General features: G+C 41.0%; 1 protein-coding gene across 7 annotated transcripts in view; it reads right to left on the minus strand.

Moving 5' to 3' along the window:
- Positions 1 to 22,164, minus strand: part of MICAL3 (microtubule associated monooxygenase, calponin and LIM domain containing 3) — a 571,168-nt gene that overhangs the window by 507,666 nt on the left and 41,338 nt on the right. For all 7 annotated transcript variants that reach the window (XM_069861231.1, XM_069861266.1, XM_069861258.1 and 4 more), the window contains one exon: positions 3,217 to 3,592. In XM_069861231.1, coding sequence (XP_069717332.1) covers positions 3,217 to 3,480 — 264 coding nt within the window. In that variant the 5' untranslated portion in view covers positions 3,481 to 3,592. The remainder of the gene's footprint in view (positions 1 to 3,216; positions 3,593 to 22,164) is intronic.

A 22,164-nucleotide genomic window follows, 5' to 3' on the forward strand; every position in this document is an offset into this window, starting at 1 on the left:
ATGAGCCAGCAGTGTGCCCAGGTGGCCAAGAAGGCCAATGGCATCTTGGCTTGGATCAGAAACGGCGTGACCAGCAGGTCCAGGGAGGTTATTCTCCCTCTGTACTCGGCACTGGTGAGACCGCTCCTCGAATCCTGTGTTCAGTTCTGGGCCCCTCACCACAAGAAGGATGTTGAGGCTCTGGAGCAAGTCTAGAGAAGAGCAACAAAGCTGGTGAGGGGGCTGGAGAGCAGGTCTTACGAGGAGCGGCTGAGAGAGCTGGGGTTGTTTAGCCTGGAGAAGATGAGGCTGAGGGGAGACCTCATTGCTCTGCTCTCTACAACCACCTGAAAGGAGGTTGTAGAGAGAGGAGGGTGCTGGCCTCTTCTCCTGAGTGACAGGGAACAGGACAAGAGGGAATGGCCCCAAGCTCTGCCAGGGGAGATTTAGGCTGGACATTAGGAAAAAATTCTTCACGGAAAGGGTCATTGGGCACTGGCAGAGGCTACCCAGGGAGGTAGTTGAGTCACCTTCCGTGGAGGTGTTTAAGGGATGGGTGGATGAGGTGCTGAGGGGCATGGTTTAGTGTTTGATAGGAGTGGTTGGACTCGATGATCCAGTGGGTCTCTTCCAACCTGGTTATTCTATGATTCTATGAAAAACATTTTTTTCCTCTACAGCCTTCCCTCTTGCCCCTAAATAAGCATGCGGTTAACATCTAGATTATGTTTAGGATTCTAGATGATCTGGATGTAAAATATATGACAGTCAGTGAAGTAATTCATGGCCAAAGTTGCCTTTTACATTTCACCATCAGAAAAATATTAAATTATGTTGTCATGAAACTCTGAGTTTTAAGCACAACTAAAAGCAGAAGAAAAGATTCCGCTCCCTCTTCCACCTCTTAATGCTTCTTCCTGTTTCAGCTCTCTCATGGAAACGTATCTTCTGATGCTCTCATAGGCAGCAGTAACTAGATGACATGCCGAGTACAGCCAAGTAAATTCCTTGTCCTCCTTCCCCTTAATGACTCCAAGAAACTGCTGCAACTCCATGCACTAAAGCTGTCTCATCCCTCAGAAACAGTTCTTCAATCGACTTGTGTTTCACTGCTGTGGATTCAAAGACCTTTTCCAACTCAGAGATGACTACGTTTGTCCAACCTGAAATCACTACTTATCTGACATCTCCTCATGGCTGCGTAGTTGTCAGTTCAAGCCTAACATGATAAAACAAAGCTCTAATGTCTTTCTGAACTCATCTCACCACTTCCCTTCCAGGTAAGTGTCACAATCACTTTTCTGAATGTCTTTCATAGCTGGATGTCAACCTCCACTCATATCTATTTTTTTGTATGTCCTCATAATCAAGCACTATCAAAGTAATACACTTATTCTTCTATTGAATCTCTTTTTTGCTGCATCTCCACTATTGATGCAACATTTTCTTTAGTGTTGACAACACAGTCTTGCCCACTAAGCTATATTCAGAGCCCAGATGCAAAATCTCTTTCAGTCTATTACTTTAAATAAGTTAAAACACTGCTACATTCTTTCACAGCTTGTTCAATTTTTTTATCATTGAAACATAAGCCACCCATCTTTGTTCCACAGCCTTCCAACTTGCTGTTTTAGTTCTACCCATCATGTTTCATTACAAATATAACCAATTCCTGAATCGAATGAATGCAAAGAGCAGTCAAGTTTTCAGAAAAAGAATTCTGAATTCTTCTCCATGATGTCCATAGTGCTTGGAAGGTTTATTCCTAAATACATGCAAAAAATCACTACATTTATATACTTGTAAGGCTCTTCTTTCTTATGCTGCCCCAAAAATGAAAACCTTAGCACTTGTTGGACTTTTGGAGGGCTGAAGCCAGTGCTTCCCATGATGACCAACACTGCCCAACTGTTTCACTGTTTTCCAAGTCAATTTATATGCATCTGCTGTCAACAATCTGATGTACCACTCGTAAACTTTGAGGAAAGCATTATTTTTACAAGACCTAGGATGAGTGGACCTTCTGAGTGTTATTGTAGTAATTAATTATAAATGCCACTACCCATTAAAAAATGGCCACTGAAAAGTGAAACAGAATAAATAATCAAGAAAATAACATAACTTTCTAGTATTTAGTTGGGAATTAAACTTCAGTCCTCTGGATTGAAATGACTGGCATATCCTAAACAGGATATTATTTCCCCTTCAGTTCTCCAGCAAGGAATTAGTCATTAATTCCTCCTATTAAGATACTTCCTTCTTACAAAAGGTGAATACTTAAAAGAAGCAGCAGCATCTATTGTCCTAAATGAAGGAGGAAAGTATCCTGTTCTAATTTTATCATATTCCACACAATCTTCCTTTATTAAAAACAGAAGTGTATGAATATTTACAAAAATAACTTATACAATTCACATTTTAATTAAGCATATAAAGAACTGTTTTCAGTAACAAACCCCCCACCCCAAATAAATAAGCTTATACCATACATTCCACCAAGCGTGCAGCACAAATACCAGCTCACAATTATTCAGGTAAAAAAAAAAATAATAGAAAAGGGATGTGTGTATAAAAGCAGGAATTCCTGCAGTGAATACCACACATACCAAGCTTTTAAACAGAACTGGTGTCAGTTTCCATAGCATTTTTTTAACTCTGAACCTGGGATACAAATGATTACTTTCTAAATACCAAATAGTAAATGGAATAACTCGCCTAATTGGAATGAAAGTTCGCCTTTCTTGAGAGACTCATGAGAATTTTCAAAAAAAACCTGAACATTTCCGAACATACATCTTTTTTTACCTAGAACCCAACAGCAAGTTAAATGTCCTTGCTATTGCCTAGTAAATGCATGTGAAAAAAAAAAGCCTACCAAGACTAAACATTAACCAATTAAGATTTTCTAACTCATGTATAATATTGATGCCATGAAAACTTAAAACCTACAAAGTTCCATGCTATTTCTCCTGAATAAATTACAAATATTCTGGTCATTCCCAAGGATCTCCCTTATTCAGAGGGGCAGTCAAATTTGGCAGTAGCAAATGCAATTTTTGATCAAAAGTCAAATGCTAGAAACTGTGACTGTATTAAAAGTAATATGTGTGAAAACATTCCTACATGTTCCCTGGGCTTATAACACCATGAAAATATCTTTCTAGATAGAGATACTTTTACTGTATATTCCAGAGACAAACTGGCTAATGTCTTGATGACCATGAACGAATCTCTTACCTTCGTGTTGGCGCATGCTTTCCCCTTCTTATAATCCTTATGGCTGCCTCTTTTATCCAATTTGGCCCACAAGGCTTTGGCTTTCCAGTAATTTAGCTTGGACTTGAGTTTGTGATAGAAAGAACGATAGTCCTTGGGCTTTAGTTCTAGGTAGTCACAGAGCTCTTGGAAAGCCTTGAGAGTCCCCTTGCAGGTTGAAGCCTGAACAAATCTGTCAAAGAGAACATGAGCTTGGTTCACCTTCTCATTCTTACTTTCCTCCATGCTTCACACTTCGCAGCTGCCCTGGGGGGCAGCTGTTCTCTTCCAGTCTGCCAGATTTCCCAATGTTGCTCTGCTGAGCCACTTTCACCTCTGGCTTACAAGCATTATTAACCTATAAAATAAAAAGAGAAGAAAAATGTAACTGAGCTTGCTCTCTTTATTTTCATTTCCAAAACAAACCGGCGAAATTGAGAGCCCAGATTCTCTGTAACTAACAAAGCATTAGTCCTAAACAAGTCAACTGATCAATACCGCAAGAAGCCCTACCCAAGTCTGCTGAGGCGGAGCCCTTCAAAACTCACTAAGCTTCACTCCAGACAATGCCACATCTCATCTCTGTTAAATCACAAAATACTTTACCTGAGCCATCCCTAGAAAGTAATTTCACATGAACAGCCAAGAAGTTAACAAGTAAACTGGTAGATGTTACGTGATGTTTGGAGGTAGGCAGAGTTTTTTACATGACAGTCTTACTAACATAGAAGTCACTGTGATAACTAGTTCACTGTGGTAGCATCACAGCAATGGTTACATGCTGGTCTTAAAAACACCACTAGCATAAAGTACTTTAAGAGCTGGTATTCCATCAATAAAATAAGGTTTGGTTCCTTCAGTCTAAAAGGATGTCTTCCCTCATGAGAAAAGAAGAAAAAGAGTGGTATAGCTGATACCTGTCAGGGCCTTGCTAGCAGTGACCAACAAAGTTGGTTCAGTGACCAACAAAGCCAGTGATGGATATTGCAATCCTAGAAAGAAGTTAAATCTGCTAATAGCATTCAGATGCTTAAGAAAAGCTGACAAGACTGAAAAAAATGCCTGCCTGCGTTGCATCAAGCAGCAGAAACATTTTTGGTACCAACAGTCCATGCATATATTCCCATCAGTAAGTAAGCAGCGCAAGAGTGAAAAGTGGCTGATGCATGCTCCTCATTAGATTCTCATAGCAGGTCCTCTAGACAGATGGGGTCCTTAGCAGATTAAACATGCTAACAGCAGGTCTGCTACTTTTAGCTGCACTTCTGGGATCCCTCAGAAGCAGTCTGCAGACCTACAGAATGAATTCTTTGGATCATGAGTAGAAGAATTTGTTTAAAGAATAGATATTTTCCCTCCCTTTTATACATAAAATATTCCTTCCCCTCTTTCTTCTATAGATAATGAATCCCTTTCTCCCTTTTATACATAACACTAAGTACATACATACAATAGATTACTTTGCTCTCTAAGAAAGAATAGTTCTGCTTTGCTTCAGACAGGAGGGCTGCATGGGAACATATGTGGGAATTATGGAATTAAAAGCATTTCTGCAAAGAGTTTTAAGGTAAGAAAGGAAATATGTGGACTCGGATAAAACCTTTTAGATTCTGACCAGCTCTTTTCCTGCTTCAAACAGATAAAGACAAGTCAAACATTATAGCTCACGTCTCTTCCCCTCCAGTATGACAGCTCTGTACCAGCATACTTGGGCACCCTGCATTTCAACCTAACATGGTATTTATTGCTGACATTTAAAACTAGCAAAGGAGACCTAGAAACCTTTACATACAAACACAAACTCTTTGTTATCAAAACCAAAAATAACATTTCCCACAGAATCCACAGTACAACAATGGGTCATACCAGAGAAAGTGATTCTGACTTTATTAGGGCAACTGGCTTCAAGGGCTCAGTACGTGTGAAGTTGTTTTTCTCACTGGCTGACAGTGATGCCATGTCCGTATCAGTGCTGCCCACTAAGCAGGCAGAACTAACTGCTTTCCTTATTTTTAATCTTAACTTCACTGTTGTGAAGCCAGAAATGCGGTCCCGGCTTGCACCTTGAGGTAACCACTGCACTACCGCAGAGATCTAAGACACTGCTTTAAGCCTGCGTCTCCTGCTCTGTTGTCCAGAAGAAGTGTCATAAAGAGCTCAAACAAGTCACCTCTTGTGCTGAAGAAGTAATTTCAGTGCCTCTGTGTAATTCACAGAATCACACAATGGTTTGTGTTGGAAGGAACCTTGAAGATCATCTAGTTCCAAACCCCCTGCCATGGGCAGGGACATCTCCCACTAGACCAGACTGCCCAAGGCCCCATCCAGCCTGGCCTTGAACACCTCCAGTGATGGGGCAGCCACAGCTTCCCTGGACAACCTGTGCCAGTGCCTCACCACCCTCACTGTGAAGAATTTCCTCCTGATGTCTAGTCTATATCTGCCTCTCTCCAATTTAAAGCCATTCCCCTAGTCCTACCACTACAAGCCTTTTTACGAAGTCCCTCCCTAGCTTTCTTGCAGGCCCCCTTTACGTACTGGAAGGTCGCTATAAGGTCTCCTCGGAGCCTTCTCTTCTCCAGGCTAAACAGCCCCAACTCTCTCAGCCTGTCCTTGGTATGGGAGGTGCTCCAGCCCTCTGATCACCTTTGTGTCCCTCCTCTGGACCCGTTCCAACAGCTCCATCTCCTTCCTATACTGAGGATTCCAGAACTGGACACAGCACTCCAGATGAGGTCTCACAAGACAGGAATAGACAGAACACCAGCAGTACGAAGCCTCATTAATCAGTGCAACATTGCAAGTTGAATACTATTTTGTGATATGTTTCCCCCACCTCTTGCATGCCAGTCAAACAACCAAACACCCACTTTACATCAGTGGCTCAGGTGACTGACACTTCCTAAGAAAAAGCAGTAGAAATTTTATGACCTGGGTTGAGCGGAGACGCAATTTATTTACGTCTGTTGGTCCACAGTCCCTCACTGATAGATCCAGATATAAGGAGAAAGGTTTCATTTCTAACTCTTGCTTCTATTTTAACTCTTTCACTGCAGGAGTGAAGTGGCACTGCTTCTGCACTGCTCAGACAGATCCCAAGTCAAAATCCAACCTACTTTCAGTCTAGGAACTTGCTTCTTTGTGTTTGAGGTTTGCCAAGCCAGGACAAACCTGCAAAAGGAAGTCATTTTAGGCAGCACAACCCGTGCAGCACCTCAATGTAAAAGAGTTCTGCCAACATCTCATTTCATGCAGGCTGTGGAGTCAGTTATGCCCACAGGTCAAATATGAAGGCTTCACAGTCATTGCAATTAGTCACTCCCCAGAACTCTGCATTCTTGATGCAAACACCCAAAGCCCTTGGAACCTATGAGCAATATGTCAGACATCATGGAAATTACAGGAGGCAAAGCAAGGGCAGGAAAGAATTATTTGCCAGGTTTCCAGGGTATTTGTTGGCTATTCTGCAAGTCTGCAGTACCCTGCATGTTTTGTCTCGAGGCAGCTGATTGCTGACTCAGAAGCTTTGTAAATTCCTTGGCTGGAACGCTGGGAGAGAAAGACAAAGCACATGAAAAAAAACGCATGCAAGAACAGTGTTTTGTGTTGCTATTTACAACAATAGCATGAGGTCGTTACTGACTCATGACTGCAAGTACGCTCAGGATCTCCAGTGCTTGCCCAGGACAAAAGGAACCAATGAAAAACAGACACAGGCAATGAATAATTCCAGGTGGTGGTTCCTTCCCACAGTCACTACGCAGGCAGGAATATGAATATTTTACCAAATGCACACCCAGGGAAAAGTCCAGTGCCCTACTTCTTTCAAATGCAAGAGACAGGAAGAGATTTTGCAAGTAATATTATGAATTTTATTGTACAAATCCAAGTTCCTGCAGAAAGTGTTGCAAATGCAGTGCTCCCATATACCACACTAATACATCCCCACCACAGGAGTCACCCTCTCTACATTTCCCATCCTGATTTTATTAGAAGTGCTCATTCAGGTAATTAATTGAGCCTGGAAAAAAAAAATACTGTGGGAATGTATTTTCCAGCATTCTTCTCCATTTTTTTCTGATGAAAATTATTGATTTAATTCCATCTAAATTCACAGCTTGTTCTGTCTAGCTTAAAACAACATTTTGAGTGAATAAAACATTTGCCAAAGTAACTGCCCAGTTCCACTGCCCAGACCTGACTTTCTCTGAGCACAATGTAAACGCTTTCCTACATTTTGATTATTTCACAGCCAGGCAAACACCACAGACGTACCCTTGACAGAAGAATCTCTGAGAATTCAGAGATAAACCACAGTACCATATGGAAACTGAAAGCAAGTTGGTCCATCAATCGTAAAACTACTGATAGTACCAAGAGCACTGATTGGCACTGATTTCATCCTTTCCCCAAATTTCCAGTTCCTCAATGTTTCCTATGCCCTTGTCTCCCTTTCGCAGCCCTTCAGCTTCTGCCTAAGCAAAGCTCAGTAACACGCTCTGGAAACTGAGATTACTGCAGTACCTAGGCAGCCAGTACACACTTGCAACTTGGCTAGCAGAAGCCTAAGCACAGATTATTGTTAAGCTTATGCTGCAGACGGTGGGGACACCTATTTTTGACTCTCTCCTCCACCCAGCCTCCAGTCTTCTTATAGGAAATCAATTACCTTTCAGACTTTTATTTCCTGTCAAATCTGGATGAAATTGTTCAGAAGTTATTAAGGATGAACTCAAAAGCAGATGGACAAATGGCTCAATCCGGTAAGCCTCCCTTCTTTAGGAAACCACACTGAAAGACGACTTTATTTTAACAAATGAAAAGGCTCTGTTTTCATTTCCAGGATTTGATTTATTTTACTTTTACCGAAAACTAAAGAAATGAACTTTGCTACAAGATGTTTATGACTTTCTAAGTGATTACTAGTATGAAAAAACACAGGTTAAGGGCAGTAGTAAGACTGTGGAACAGATGGCAAAAAGAGGACAATTTTGACAAGAAAAGCTAAAACCAGAACTGGCAATTATTTTAGCTCCATATTATGCAGATAAGGAATGGGAAAGCAGGAGGACAAAGGCGTGGTTGCCATTGTTTCCAGCTTCCCTTTTATACCCAATGGAAAAAAAGAAACTTTAGTACTGTCTACAGTATGTTTTAAAATGGTATTTAGATCTGCTCCCGTTCATAAAATTCAACACTTAACCAAATACGTTGGCAATGAGATGTTTGTCTTTTAAAACACTTAATAAACTTTATTTGGTGGGCTTCTGCCCACCATATGGCAGTAAGTCCTTTGGGTCTCCATCTCTTTGCTGCCTACCCTGCCTCCTAAGCTAGGACGAAAGTGGGAGAAATAGAGATCAAATATGAATTTGGCTGCAAATACAAGAACCTATTCTTAAGAAGATCAGAGCACACATACAAACAGTTCACAGAATTATCACATCAAGAAAAACTCAATCCAATAATGATCTGAAAAGAAATGCAAATTATATCCAAGAACATGGAAACATACAAATACAGAAGCTGTTGCTAATATTCTGGTTCCCAAATTCATACTAAGGCACTGAATAAAAACGCCTATGTTGTTCATTACCAACAATTTAGGTGCTACAACACGAGTACTGAAAACCTTAGACCTACAAAATGAAACCTTTTATCTATATGGTTTCAACAAACACTATTCTGTTGCTCTGTCATAGACAACTAATCACAGCAGAGTCTCTATGGTGAATGAACACCAATGTAAAGAAAGAGGCCAAGAAGCCGATAATTTCTCTTTGGAACTAAAAAGAAGAAATTATACCGAGAGAATGAGGTGGCTGCCCACTTATAAGATGATAAGGGGATGGCAGGCCACCTGGATACATGTCATATTGTAAGACAAGCTTCAAAAGAACTACTAGCTTAAATGCCTGACGCAGCCACATACTAAGGAGAACCCTCAGAGCATGAATCTTCACTGGGTAACCAGTGACGAATACAGTATCCCTTCACACCTAGTACCAACTCACCAACTGCATATTTGGGAAGCTGGGGACATTCCTTGTGTCTTGGAACTGCCACCATTCTGTAAAGAATCACACAGCACTCTACATGTACAGCAATAGAGACTATTTCTGAAAGTCAGAAATATCCCACTGGAATCAAAACTCTCATGACAAACTTTCTGGAGTATGGCCATTAATGCAACAAGTCATAAGAGCAACACTTCCCTTTACAGGCCTCCCAGAACCCAGTGACCTACAACAGCAAAGGCTTCATTTATTATCCAAGTGGTTAAATCCATGCATCTCCCACAAATCCTCCTGAGAAAACACAAGTCCTCAAAACACAAATCCGCCTGTTTCAATACAGGGAGCCCTCAGCCTACAAACATTTCCCCTAAGAACCATATCCCACATCTGTAGGCAGTCAGACTGTGGGCATTTTCTGAGGAGCAACACAAATCTCACTTACAGTTACTCCATGCTAAGATGAAGTTGACTTCACTATCAGGCTGAAGCACATGGAGGCTTCTCGATCCACCACTTACTAGTACAAGAAGGTTAAAAGGCAATCCCTCATTTGAAGTGCTTTGAAGCTGTTTCTGATGTTAGTTTTCAACACAGAAACCCATTCTGAAGTTACTTCCTACTGAGTTTCACAAGTTGGACTTCCAAAGAATTCTTCAGACACTATCAAATAAACTGATGAAAGGTCCTATACAAGAAAGAGGGGCCTCTAAAAAATGACTAGAGTGACACTTTTGCAAACCTTTATTTCCATGACTCCAAATGAGGATAAAACAAGTTAGTCACCTTGGCAGAGAGCAAGACATACCAGCATTTGACACCTTATAGGACCTAGACTGATTCATCTTTCTGAGCCATCAGAAACATCAACATCAACAGAAACATTTCTTAGCCACTAGAAAAGGAGGTTTTCAGAAAAGCTTTACTGAACTTTAGAGGACAAGAGCATTGCTCTGACCTCATTAGAAATTTTGAACAGAACGAAGACTTCATGCTATAACAACATCTGCAGCCCAGTGAGCCAAGTTCCCCAAGACCTTCAGGTTCTTACCAGCACACTAATCACCCCAAGCCATTCCACAATACAGTCAGAAAACAAATAGAGTCTATATATTATTTTTTAAGAATAAGAAATCTCAAAAGAAATTCTCTTAATGAAACTAACGTGAGCCCACTTTTTAAAATTTATGTAAGTGAATGCTTCTATCTGTCAGAATCTGGAACCAAAACACATACTGAAACGTTCACAAAACCCAATGCAGAAAAGATAATCAAAAAGGAGACAGATACAACCATATGATCTGCAAGTGACAAAAGGAAGAAAATATCACTTTTTAAAGAGTACATAAAACAGTTGATGAGATCTGAAAAGTGTCTAGCACCTAATGCAGTACATGCTTGCCTTTTATTACAAACACTTGTTTCCACTTCATTTCTCCCTTTTATTACCTAATTCTGCCTTAAACAGATCAAAGATCACCAGTCACATAGAATCACAGGGTTCAAACCAGGCTGCATTGACCCAGGCCACCTTCATTTGGGTCATCGAGAGAAACACCCTAACACCTCAGAAGCAAACTCGAAGATGCTCATTGTACCAGCACTTATTCTATTATAGGTAAATGGCAGCCTGGACTTTTTAACTCCAAGGCTCACTCATCAGTGGTTTGATAAATACCAGACTCTCACAAAACAAAGAACAAATATTCCAGTTAAAGACATTAAAAATGTACGTGGGAAGGCAAGTTTTATTTGTGCTGCTTCTAATTCTCAGCTGTTATGGGTGCAGAAAATAGGCAGGCACCTTCTCGAAGGAAGTGGTGCAGGAGAAGGGAGTTAAAAAATAGGATTAAAAGATTCATAATTCCACCCTCCACATGCACTGGACTAGCTAAAGCATCACAAATTGAGTGCATGGCCTAGAGCAGTTCAAAGAGATTACGTAGTAGATGTATATCCTGTTTCTGTGGGGGAGGGCTGAATATGGAAAGCAGAGGGTCTTAAAAAGTTTGGAATTATTTTTCCTAACACAGATCTTGCAAGACTCTCTTGGGAGCCAAGAAATCTAAGTAAACAGATATATGAATAAAAAAGCCATAAATATTTCTCCAACCCACAAACCACTTCATTTAGAAGCTGTTGAACATTAAAACCAAAACAAACCCCAAACTTTATTCTAGGAAAAGTCCAGGAAGGGCTGGAACTATGCTAACACCCTTGAGTGCAACTTCAGCTTTAATAATTGCCAGGTAAAACATACACGCAGAACTCAAAAAAAAAAACAAAACAACCAAATAAAAAACTAAGAAACTGGACCTTAAACTCAGACCTCCAGAAGTGCCACCTCCTTTCCTTTAACCAGAAAGGTCCAATCAGGAACAGCATCTCAAGGACTCATCTGCAGGGGAAGACCAGCACCTTTTGCCGTCACTGTTAATACATCCGTCACTCTGTACCCCCACTACCATACAGCCCAGTCTGCCACTGCTCCCAACCCATGCATGGCCAGTAGAGCCAGGCTACACCAGCAGGCCGACTCCCTCAAGCTTCACTTCTGCCAGAGAAAACCCCATGCTGTGTCTATAATCACTGCTGGGTGTACCTTACTCACATAGCTCAAATCACCACACCTAGCCTTCCTTTCTCCTTAGAAGTTATGCGTAAAAAACGTGTGCTGTGCGATCTCTCTAAATACCCAAAACTAGAAATGGCAATGGCAAGGAACTTAATCTAGGGTAGATGCAGGAGGCTGTTTCTTGAAGCTCCACAGGCCACCACAAACCTGTATTGTCCTCCCACATTACTCACTAGATTAGACCATAATATACATCAAGTAATTTAATTTCATTTTGCAAAAGCAGAGAATAACACACCTCATGAAGAGCACTACCGACTGAACAGAGTATGAACAGGACACAAAGCAGGATTTGAAGGGAATGCTCTTTTTTTGTAATGACTGGTAGATTCAGTATGGAGCTACACCTCGTTTTGATGCTAGAACTTAAATTTGTTTGGGCTCTTGAGTCATGGGGCTTCCAGACAACAGAAGAGATATTAATGGACACAACACTAAATCCCAAGTCATTAAATCACAGAAAGAAAAACACACGCAATAATCCTAAAATTTTTATTTCATAAATTAGATCATTTAATTGAGATCTACTCCACAGATCCCATAAATCTCTTCTATAACCTGTCCCAGGCTGAATTCCTGTAGACATGTTTTTATTTTCAGGCAGGGAGGAGAGGAAATCTACCCTAGCCTTTCCTCAAAGCATTCTCTTATTGTAGTTAGATCCTGGAGTTCTTAATTTGACAGAACCTTAAACTTAGTTTAGTTTTAACCCTTGACAGATTAACTCATTTCAGTCTTCCCTCTTCTGACAATAATATCCACCCTTTGCATCCTGCTGTGCTCCGATCTTTAATAACAACAATCTTAAGAAGCAAAGCAAATTCCAACCAAACTTCACTGCAAGACTGTCAAATAACAACTGATTACAGCATCCTATGCGGATAATGCTTCCCATCATTTCTTTGCCTCATAGGTAAAAGGAAAGCTTTTACCAGGAGACAGGTATGTGTTTGGAGCAAGTAACTCACTGAACATTTTGTCTAAGCTATGACAAACAGGTAGAATGAAGAAGTTCTTGTGCTACAAAACATACCAAACCCTTGAAAAGTAATCCAGATTGTAAGTATAGCATGGCAACATCAAAACTTTTAACACCCAGATTTCAGCTCTGGACATAAGTTAATACCATTTGCACATACCGTTACGTAACTTAAAAATAGTAACCAGGCAGTATGTTCCCCACTTGGCTGGACATTTGACTCTCGGTAAATGCTGAAACAGTTTCAACTGGCCAGAGAGCAATTCCTCTCGAGCCGCTGAACACACAAGAGATGCCTCTCTCAGCAAAGACCGTGCCAAGCTCAAGGCCTCGAGCAAATGAAAATCTGTTAGAAAATCAGTTAGAGGAAAGAGGTGGAGGCGGTTTTGTGATTTACTCTCTTCTCCCTGAGGCTTTGGCAAGCAGTTTCTGAAAGAAGATGGCAGTCATCACTTCCAGAGGCAGACATTACTAGTCTGCTCAAATACAGCAGCACTGGTGGGGACATGAAAAGACTTGGTATGAATTAGTCAGAGATTTAATCCATTCTAAGTGTAAGCATGCCATTCAGCAGAATTTGTTCCTAGTAGCAAGCACACATAAAAGCTTGTCTCTTTGCCTTTCATCCTCAAGGACTTTCTGTCTAGTCTTTTTAATTCCATCCTCCTTTGGATAAAGGCCATGCCTCTGCAAGGGTATCTGGGGGTCTGAGGCAGAGAGCCTTAGCTGAACCACCTCCTAGCTACTGACAGAGAAAGTTGCCCTATGAGAGGTCACGAGCACCTCTTTCACTTAATGCAGATCTGAGAACTCACATCAAAGGGCTTACAATCACTTTTTGGGCAACACATCTACAAACACCTCTCTAAAAATAGCACCCTGTTAAGGCTCTCAGTGGTCACGGAGAAATACCGCACCAGGAAACAACATGAAATATCCAGTGAGGTTGGGCAGCCCTGACGCAGTGCTTTGCCACTATGCTGTGTGCATGCTGGAATTTGTCTTAGGGCAGCCCAGGATTTCCACTGGCAGACGAGTCAGTTCCAGACTTCAGGCTCAACCTGAATGATTTCCATTTCATACACTCCCCTCTGTCCGGTATTTGAGCACTAGCCAGACCAATCCTTTTTCACAATGCTTTTAACGCAGCAAGGAGAAGGGGAGAGAGAGACTGAAGGCAACTTGGGATTTTCTCAGTGATAATACCAACATGCTGCTGCTAGGTTACCTGAAGACAGGCTTTAACTTCAGAATTGAACTGACACGTTCTCTTTAAGAAGAAAAAAACTGAAATTAAGAAATATTTCCTTCAATTCATTCAGCTGCCACTTTCAGGATCATTTCAGGATCATTCAGCTGCCGCTTTCAGGATCATTTCAGGATCATGCTGCTACCAGCATGGACTGGTAGGTAGCTCAGTACTGCTCTGTAAACCAGGGCTGACCAATACTGGTGACAGAACCTCAGCATGACAGGGGCCGCTTTCCTGGAAATAAGATACAGTGTTCCACAGAGGAGACCACAGCATTAGCTCTAAGTTCCTCTCCACAGAGAATGACCTGGGCCTTCAGCATCTAGAAACCACCGTCCCTCCAGTTGCTCGCTGGCATTGAACAACTTAGTATTCACATATTTACCGCTACTTTATGCTAACACAAGCATACGCTGTGATGAAGACTGCTTGCTTTTCTCCAGTTTGAAGACTGTGAAATATAAGGAATTTGTTCTTGATTGCACTGGAGGCCACCAGTGGAATCTATATACTTACTCTCTCCACTCCCCTGTCCTTCCCCATATGCACGACCCAGAAATTATCAGAAGTAGCCTTTTCTTTATGGACCCAAGAGGTCTGACTGTCAGGAAACATCTCCTATTCCATGGGGCAGACTAGAAAACTCTTTGCCATTTGAATCTTCAAATACTTGGAGTGCCCACAATGAAAAGCAATGTTTGCTTTTAACCTTTTTCCTTTCTATAACATGCTTGGTTTTCCAGTGATTCTGAAAGTGACGTGGCTTATTTCCCTTCTGTGGTTGACACTGCTGACTGGGCATGCATCTCCTACAGTAACTACTGAACTATGTTCTGTAACTAAAGGGGATAATTTGGGAACACTCACTTGGAAGAACAACAGGCAGCAGAAGGATCTGAGACTGACAGAAATGGACAATTTACTGAGTCATGTTATGCTGTGGCAACTGAGATTAGTAATGCTTTTTGTCTCATCCCTGTTATCAACTCAGAAGATTCTTCCTGAATCCAGTTGTTTTTATGACCAATAACTTTCTTTTAATTTCCACGCCAAGTTTATATCTCTTTGTCCCTGTGATGATACTGACCTACCATTAGTTCTCCCTCCCTTGTTACATATATTTATAGACAGATGCCACGTCCTCTCTCTGTCTTCATTATATTAAGGTTAAATCAAATTCTTCTAGTCTAAGACAGGCACTCTTTTCCTGAGGTCTCCCAAGGAGGACTGCATTGATGAGTTTGGGGTGGATATATATTCTGACAATTCTGGGATTGCTTTGACCTCTTTCACGACTACAGCCCAGTTCTAGTATACATTACAATGTACTCATTCATAGATTCATAGAATCATAGAATAACCAGGTTGGAAGAGACCCACCGGATCATCGAGTCCAACCATTCCTATCAAACACTAAACCATGCCCCTTAGCACCTCGTCCACCCGTGGAACAGGGATCATCGATCATCACAGGGATCACGATTTCTCCTTCCTGGGTTATGTCCAAGTTAAAGGACAGCAGGCCTTCCCATTCTTGCTTTCATGGTATTGAACTTAATTTCATATGTATCCCATAAGTTCCAGTTACTTCCACAGAATATCAATATAAAGATCAAGCTAGTCTTAAAGGAGTAGCAACACCCCCACCGCCCTGTCCTTAAAGAACAGGAACAGTAATCTTTCTCTGCAAAACTAGTTCCTTCTCTTTTTGAACAAAATTTGGTACTTCCTGTTCCCAAGGAAGATGCTTTGAAGTATCATTAGCAGAGAAGTGTCATGTGTTCACATCTGAGTGAGCTTCTTGCAGGTATAGCAGAGGCTTCAGAATATTGTTGCTTCCTAGCAAAGAACTACAATATCTTACATGGGAAATTGACTGACCTAAAGCACTAGAGCAACAGAAGTGAGATGAAACAGAGTGCCAGGGCTATCAGAAATCCACCTGATCAAATTTTGAAGGAAACAAATACAATAATTGGATGTAGCAGTCTCTCCAGACAAAAAAAAAAGTGCAATAATAACGCCATTGGTCAGGAGACTGATAAGCTTCACATGCAAGCGTATACAGTTTTGCCTCCCATGGGCTGTTTGGATAGTAAAATTAAGAGAGAACTTGTCATCAGCCCTTCCAGTCTCTCCTACCTCTTGACTTACTTCTAACAACAGCAAATGGGGTAGAACATCTCCAATAGTGGCAGAAGTAAAAGTGCGTGTCAGGTTTTAGACTGAAACTCAACATCCGAAGCTAGAGAAACAGGCTTCTAGAGCGCTATTCCATTAGAAAAGCCCAAGGCAATTAAAGACTTATTTTATTAATAGAATACAGTTTTCCAAGACAGAAAAGGTTCAGATCACATCCTGGGCTTCAATATTACCGTACGTATGTCGACATGACAATATATGTAAAATTAATACACCAATCCAGAATCAAGTGATCTTAATGACTGCAAAAGTGCATGCACAGCAAAAAAAAGCTTTATTGAATGTTCATAATGCTGAACAGAATTATCAGCTTTCAAGGCTTCAGCTATACAAAGACAAAATTTCTGTCAAAGTACCTGATATTGTAGCCATTTCTCTAAAAGCCTGTCCTCTTACTGACACATATATTCTGTGAGGTGGGAAGAAGAGAGAGGGAGGTGACCCTAGTCATTTGAAACTCCACTTCCTTGCCAGGATGGATGAAATTTCGCTTCTTCCTCTGTTTGAAAGAATTACAGCCTTGAAAGCTGAAGGTGGCAAAAATCTTCCAGAATTCTGCCTATGTGCATACCGCTGAAAGAAACAGTGAGGTCAGCAGAAAGCTCGTTTGGAAAGACGGGAAGGAGATCATACAATTCCAAGAAAACTGTACTTTCAGTAGTGCGCCAGGGTGCAGAAGCAGCATACTAAAATCTTCTGGTACACTCCTGCATGTTGTTTACTTTGGAAGATAAAATTTGGATGTTGTTTTACTCTAAAGGCATAGATATGCTATGCAAAGAAAATCTTCAGGCAATTTATCCACAACTGTGTCTCCAACGCTAATAAAGGAATGTAAGGTGTCTACAGGCTACACAGGCATGCTCAGTTCACCAAATTACATCTGGGAATTTAAAGGATAAGTACTCTTCTAGCACTCTGAGCATGCGGCATACTGCCCTGGAGCCTGTTATCCCAAAAGAAGAAAAACTATTTCACGTGCCTTCAAACTGATCCAAAAAAACACCTAAAATACACCAACAGTATAATTAATTCAAAACTGCTCTAACTGGAGCTGGAATGAGCTTGGTTTTCCCTTTTCCATTGAAGCTACGTAAGAGGGACTTCATATCTACTAGTCTCCTGGCTAACTAACTCCCCAGATCTGATAGTAATACAGCCATTAAGCAAACTGGTAGGGTCTCCAGGTGAACAGAAGGATCAGTATTTATACATGCCTACTACTTCAGTCCAGAGTTGATGGCACATCCATAGAGAGCCAGACTAGAATAGTCTAGCCACTAGGCTAGAATCTTGAGACAAAGAAAACAAAACAGCAGCAAGTTTCCAGTATCTAGGTGTAAAGAAACCTGAAGCTGTCCTTTATAAGCATAATACAGTACCTTCTGTAGTTTGGATTGCTGCCTGTTGAAGTGCTTCTGAGTGCCCCCATGCCCATTACACTTGCTACCTTTGGAAAAAAACAGGCTGTCAGTGTATTGTACGGAGTGTCTCGGAACTCATCTCTGCGCTGTGTAACCCTAAGGTTACTCGCCATTCAGATTTATCAGTAACTCAAAAGACACACTGAAGAGAACAGTTCTCCACTCCATGTACTCAACATAGCACTTACTGCCTCTGTGTGTCCACAGCTGAGCATTAGACTCCCATGTAGCTCCGCTCTAGGGGACGAGGCAGTTCACTTTTAGCAGAGCTACTTTCTAGTTATACCACATTGCATCAACATCAGCTTGTATAAGTAAATTAATAGAAAGGTAACACCTAATCAAAGCAGCCAAGATCAGCCCATAGCTATAAACACTCTTTTCCATGGAAGAATTTAAAACAGCATATGAAATCAGTGAGAGAAGTTGACAACACTACAATAGCTACTTCCAGCAAGGCAAATGTGGATGCAAAACGTGCAAAGAAACTCAATCCATTATCTAAGTTAAGATGGGTTTGGTTTTCAACTAATAGCTAAACATCACACACCAACCTGTGCCCACAGCTGCTTCAATTCTGCCTCAGGTCAGCCCAACAAGTTCTGGGTATAACATCCACAGACATACCACGCTTCAAGGACAAATGACCACATGGAGTAAACGAGACCAACTTCCCTTTCCCAGAAAAGCAAAGATTCTTTCTGGCTGGAATGTCAAGGCAGGATGGAGCTCTCTTGTCAGCAGTCTTTTCTACAGACAGGATTTAGCATAGAGAAACTGCCAGCACTCCTCTTTTGGTTTCCTCCACTGAACACAAGAAGTTAAAATCTAGTCGTGGAAAAAACAGTATACGTGCAGTATAAGTTGACCTTGGCAGTATTATACTGGAGGACTGCCATGCCTTTAAGCTTTCCTCAGATCAGTATATTTCACTGCAAAAGAAGTAGGATCATTTCTGGTGAAAATGTATTTATTTTGCCTTTTCTCTTCTTGCTTAGGGAAATCGACTGGCTGTGGATAAGAGGAAGGCACTGAGCTACCTGTTTAAAACTCTTATTTGAAGAGTGGGTCAAATTAAGGAACTGAGAGACACAGAACCACAGAGTAATTAAGGTTGGAAAGGACCTCTAGACATCGCCCAGTCTGATCCCACTGCTCAAAGCAGAGTCAGCGAAAACAGGTTACTCAGGAACGTGCTCAGTGGGGTTTTTGAGTATCCCCAAGGATGTAGTCACAAGGGATGCTTTAAACATAACATATCCCTTGCAGTAGACAGACCTGCATATTTAACCACCAGGCAGATTAATTTTTATGTAACCAAGCAATATAAGAGATGATAGCTGCTCAAATACCAGCACACATGGCCCTAAGAGGTAAAGTCAAGACAGCCAAAAGCAGAGAGTCACCTTTTTGCCTATATTCATGAAATTCTTAAGCTCCTCAGATTTCCTCCTTACCCTGAAACAAAATGGTGTGTTTATTCTCAGGCCTCACAGAACGTTAAACAAAAGAAAGTTTAATCTGTGAAAATAACACATGAAACTACTCTCTAGTAGATGGCCCTGTAACTGTGAATTCCATTTCATATTCCGCTTTCTAAACAAAGGCAACCCCTAGCCAAAGGGTTCAACTAAACTGCCTCCTCTCTCGTGTAAATAGCTCTCATTCGTCAAGTTTGGCAGCATCTGAATTTGCAGTAAATAAGCTCTGGAAGAATCAGGAAAATAACACTGAAGAGGACCTCAAGAAATTATTATCAATGTAGTCTAGATGTTAACAGCTGAAGATGTGAGTTTTTTATGAGCTGCAGTATGAGAGAGGTACCCAATGACATCAAAAAGGATATTAATTCCTAACAGCAAAAAAAGAATCCATGCTATATTTTCCAAGGGTAGAATGCAATTCCTGGCAGTGGGACCACAAGGAATAGCTATTCAGCTGGCAACCGAACCACAAGGTTTTAAATAGATAGTTCAAAGCCAAGAGATTATTCTCTTATCCTGTGCTGCTAGTATCACAAGGTTGGGAAGAAATAATACTGATGTACAGAGAGGATGAAAAAATGTTTCACTTCAAAATTAAATTATCTGCCTTTGCCTTTACAGAAACGCATCATGGATGAGCTGCAATGTATCAATATGATTTAAAACACTGAATACGTGTAGAATCCAAAGATCCATGGTTCAGTTTCAGTGCAATCTAGGGGCTTTAGTTCTTGAAGGGCTGTCATTCTAATTTTGATATATGAATAACTCATTAAAATAAGATTCGCCTCTAGGATTAGAAGTTATTTCTAGTGTCAATTCATGGTAGCTACACACAAGTGCTTGGGAAAACAAGTGGTTTTCTTAGGGGGAAAAAAAGTTGCTTACGGGGGAAGACATGTTAAGAAACCAGCAGAGTAGGCTGACCCTACAAACAGCTGATTTAGAAAAGAAGTCTGGCTTAGGAGAAATCTATTATGCGTACACATGTTAGACTGGAAAAACCCTAGCAGGTCAGCCCTCTTATGTGCCCAGGGCCCTTCTTCCCTTCCTCATCCCCTAATAGGAGGGTCTGGCAACAGGATTTGAGAAGATTATCAGGACAAAACTGGAAGTATGTTCCAGCCAGCAGTCTAAAAGTGAAGTTAATCACCTCAGCACCCTTAAAGGGGTAAGGCCTAGTGAAGAATGAGAGAGGCTGCCTCCATTAACTAGTCTGAAACTAATCACAAGCCATGTAAACGCCAAGTCTGATCGTATGGACAAACAAGCGCTGGGCAATACAGAACATATTTCTTTACGCTGTTCCACACATTGTTTCAGCAGTCTCATCACAACACTCAAGTCTTCCAGTTAGAGGTCTATATTAAAAAGAACTTTTGCTTTAAAGAAAAACAAAGCTAATGTGTGTGACTGCATGTATAATTAGATGCAACTATCTCCACTCAAATCCTCTGCTAACCAGGGAAAGCAACAGTAAGCCTTTTACAAGGGAAAAACCTCTTGGCTTAGTCTAGACGCGAATACCACAAGCACTGAAAAAGTGAAATCTTTTTTGAAGTCGTCAACATACAGGATCAATCTCTTCCTTTCCACAGCAGGCAACCCAGGTAGTGGTGCTAGGCTAACTTCAGTAACCACCATACCGTACACTGCCACTGTGCTGACTCAAAATCACAGAATCATTTAGGTCGGCAAAGACCTTTAAGATCATTGAGTCTAACCCTTAACCTAACGCTGCCAAGTTCACCACTAAACCACGTCCCTACACACCAAGCTTGTTACCTGGGAGAAGAGACTGACACCTGCCTCACCACAACCTCCTTTCAGGTGGTTGTAGAGAGCAATAAGGTCTCCCCTCAGCCTCCTCCTCCAGACTAAACAAACCCAGTTCCCTCAGCCGCTCCTCGTCAGAGCTGTTTTCTAGACCCAGCTTCATTGCCCTTCTCTGGGCACACTCCAGCACCCCAATATCTGTCTTGCCATGAGGGGCCCAAAACTGAACATAGTATTAGAGGTGTAGCCTCACCAGTGCCGAGCAGAGGGGGACAATTACTACCCTCATCCTGCTGGCCACACTATTTCTGATACTCGTTCATCGAGTTACAAAGTTATGCTGAAACCTGGAAAAAATATCTCAAGCAACAAGTTTAGCTAAAACTTGTGTTACGGCACAACAATTCAGGTCTTTAGCCTAAAGTAGTTGGCTACTGCTTGTAGAAGTGTTCATGGAGTTTCTTATGCATTTGCTACATCTATAGCTATGCTTCGCATAAAAAGGAAAAACATCCCTGAAGGTATTTAAAAGACTGGTAGAGGAAGTGCTCAGGGATATAGTTTAGTAGTGGAGAGGTATGGTTGCACTCCATGATCTCAAAGGTCTTTTCCAATCTAGTGATTCTATGATTCTATGAAAGTCAGTCCTAGTACACGGACGTAATTTTTAAAAATAAGGTTGTTCTCATTTAAAGAGAAATCTGCACATCTACAGCGCGGAAATTATCAAGTATTTCAGATTTTGTGAAGGTTTTTCTTTAGTGATCCAATTCCTCAACTAGTAAGTAAAAAGTTCATCTAAAAGAGACATAATAGAACTCTGCAAATTATTAAAAACTTTCCTGCTCTAACAATCCTTAAAATTCATCTCACCAAGCCCCACTTCAACCACCAACCCTTGAATATGGCATTAGGATTGTGGAAGGAATAAAAGTGCCCAATTTCAAAACTTGCTTCCTTACCATTGCTAAATTAAAATAAATTAATTACTTCCGTGCTTCTTTGGGCTCTCCAGTTCATCATTCGATGATACAAAAAAAGAGTGCAGATTTGTTTACATTTCATTAAAAACATCCCTCAAAAAATCATCCAAAGAGTTAAATATATCTTTGCATATCTGTAATATTTTACTAAGCATTATAATATGATGTTCAGTTTTGAGAT

This window comes from Phaenicophaeus curvirostris, chromosome 1 (assembly GCF_032191515.1).
Source record: "Phaenicophaeus curvirostris isolate KB17595 chromosome 1, BPBGC_Pcur_1.0, whole genome shotgun sequence".
In the NCBI taxonomy this organism is placed as follows: domain Eukaryota; kingdom Metazoa; phylum Chordata; class Aves; order Cuculiformes; family Cuculidae; genus Phaenicophaeus; species Phaenicophaeus curvirostris.